The sequence below is a fragment of the Buceros rhinoceros genome, unplaced genomic scaffold, assembly GCF_000710305.1.
Source record: "Buceros rhinoceros silvestris isolate BGI_N320 unplaced genomic scaffold, ASM71030v1 scaffold18248, whole genome shotgun sequence".
Taxonomy (NCBI): domain Eukaryota; kingdom Metazoa; phylum Chordata; class Aves; order Bucerotiformes; family Bucerotidae; genus Buceros; species Buceros rhinoceros.
Genome location: NW_010427618.1, coordinates 2741 through 3888, shown reverse-complemented (window position 1 = coordinate 3888; position 1148 = coordinate 2741). Strand labels below are relative to the sequence as shown.

The 1148-nt window shown below is 60.5% G+C and overlaps 1 protein-coding gene across 1 annotated transcript in view; it reads right to left on the bottom strand.

Moving 5' to 3' along the window:
- GDPD2 (glycerophosphodiester phosphodiesterase domain containing 2) overlaps positions 1-1148 on the bottom strand; it is an 8622-nt gene that overhangs the window by 7341 nt on the left and 133 nt on the right. The window contains exon 2 of the mRNA XM_010141979.1: positions 1037-1088. Within this exon, the coding sequence (XP_010140281.1) occupies positions 1037-1088 (52 nt within the window). The remainder of the gene's footprint in view (positions 1-1036; positions 1089-1148) is intronic.

The window sequence follows — 1148 nt, the reverse complement described above, 5'->3', positions numbered from 1 at the left end:
GACCCCTGGGGAGCACTCAGCCTGTAGCAGGGTGCACAGGGGGCCACAGCAGGCACTGAGCTGCCCCATGGAGAGGGAACAGAGCTCCCCAGGAGAGTTCTTATGGCTGGATCCATGCTACAGGAAGATGGATCATCATCTCCTACAACATGCTAAAAAGCTGCCTATGCCAGGCTGGGGAGGACAACCCCTGTGGCAGAACTGCCTCCTTTTCTATGCAGCAGCCCTTAGGAGCAGGCTGGGACTCTGGACACAGGAAGGGACAGGGAGCCAGGTCCTGTGCTCTTCTAGCTGGGTGATCTGTGGGTTGGCAGAGAGGGCTACTGTGCCTCAGAGCTGCCGTTGTAGTGGTGAACCTGCAGACTGCTCCTGCCTACGCAGCTGAAGTCAGGTCAAGCTTCAGGGTCTCCAGTCTCCAGCCCCATGTACTTGGGGAGTTGAGGGGTGCCACAGGTGCGAAGCAGGACACCTGGCAGCCCAGACCAACTTGCACATTCCAGGCAAGATGCGACAAGCAGTGCCTAGCCACTCCCATGGGAGTTGGAGACCTCAGAGAATCCCAGGGCCTCACCCATGCCAGGTTACGAATTGCTGGGGACACCCTCTTCCAGTACCCCGCCGGCAGGGGCCACACCCCTCCCAGAAACTGTGCCTCCCGTGTGCCCTGCCAGGCATGCAGCGCTCTGAGACCTGCCCGCCACACTCAGCCCTCAGGGAGCGCAGCACTCTGCTCCAGGCGTGCCTGAACCCTGTCGCAGATGCCTGGGCACGGGACTGCCAGGGACTGGCCTCACTGCTGCCTCTGTGGTGTTTTACCCTTCTTTTCACCCAGAGGGAACAGACAGCTCTCCCTCTCACTGCTCCAGACTAGTGCAGTCCCTGGGCAGAGAAGGCGTCAGGTAAAACCCCAGCTCTCTCGGGGCTCAGTCTTGGGAAGCAGGATCAGTGATCCTTGCTGGAGCCCTTCCTCCCCCAAGCCACTACTTTGAGCCTCCCACACTGGCCATCCTCAACTTAGCATCACCCATGGTATCACCTTGGTGGTTCTCAGGCCCTTCTTCTTTTCCTTTGCAGTGATCCACCGGCAGCTGTAGAGGCAGAGCAGGCAGGCGGGACAGGAGGGGCAGGGGGCCAGGGGGTCTGCCCCT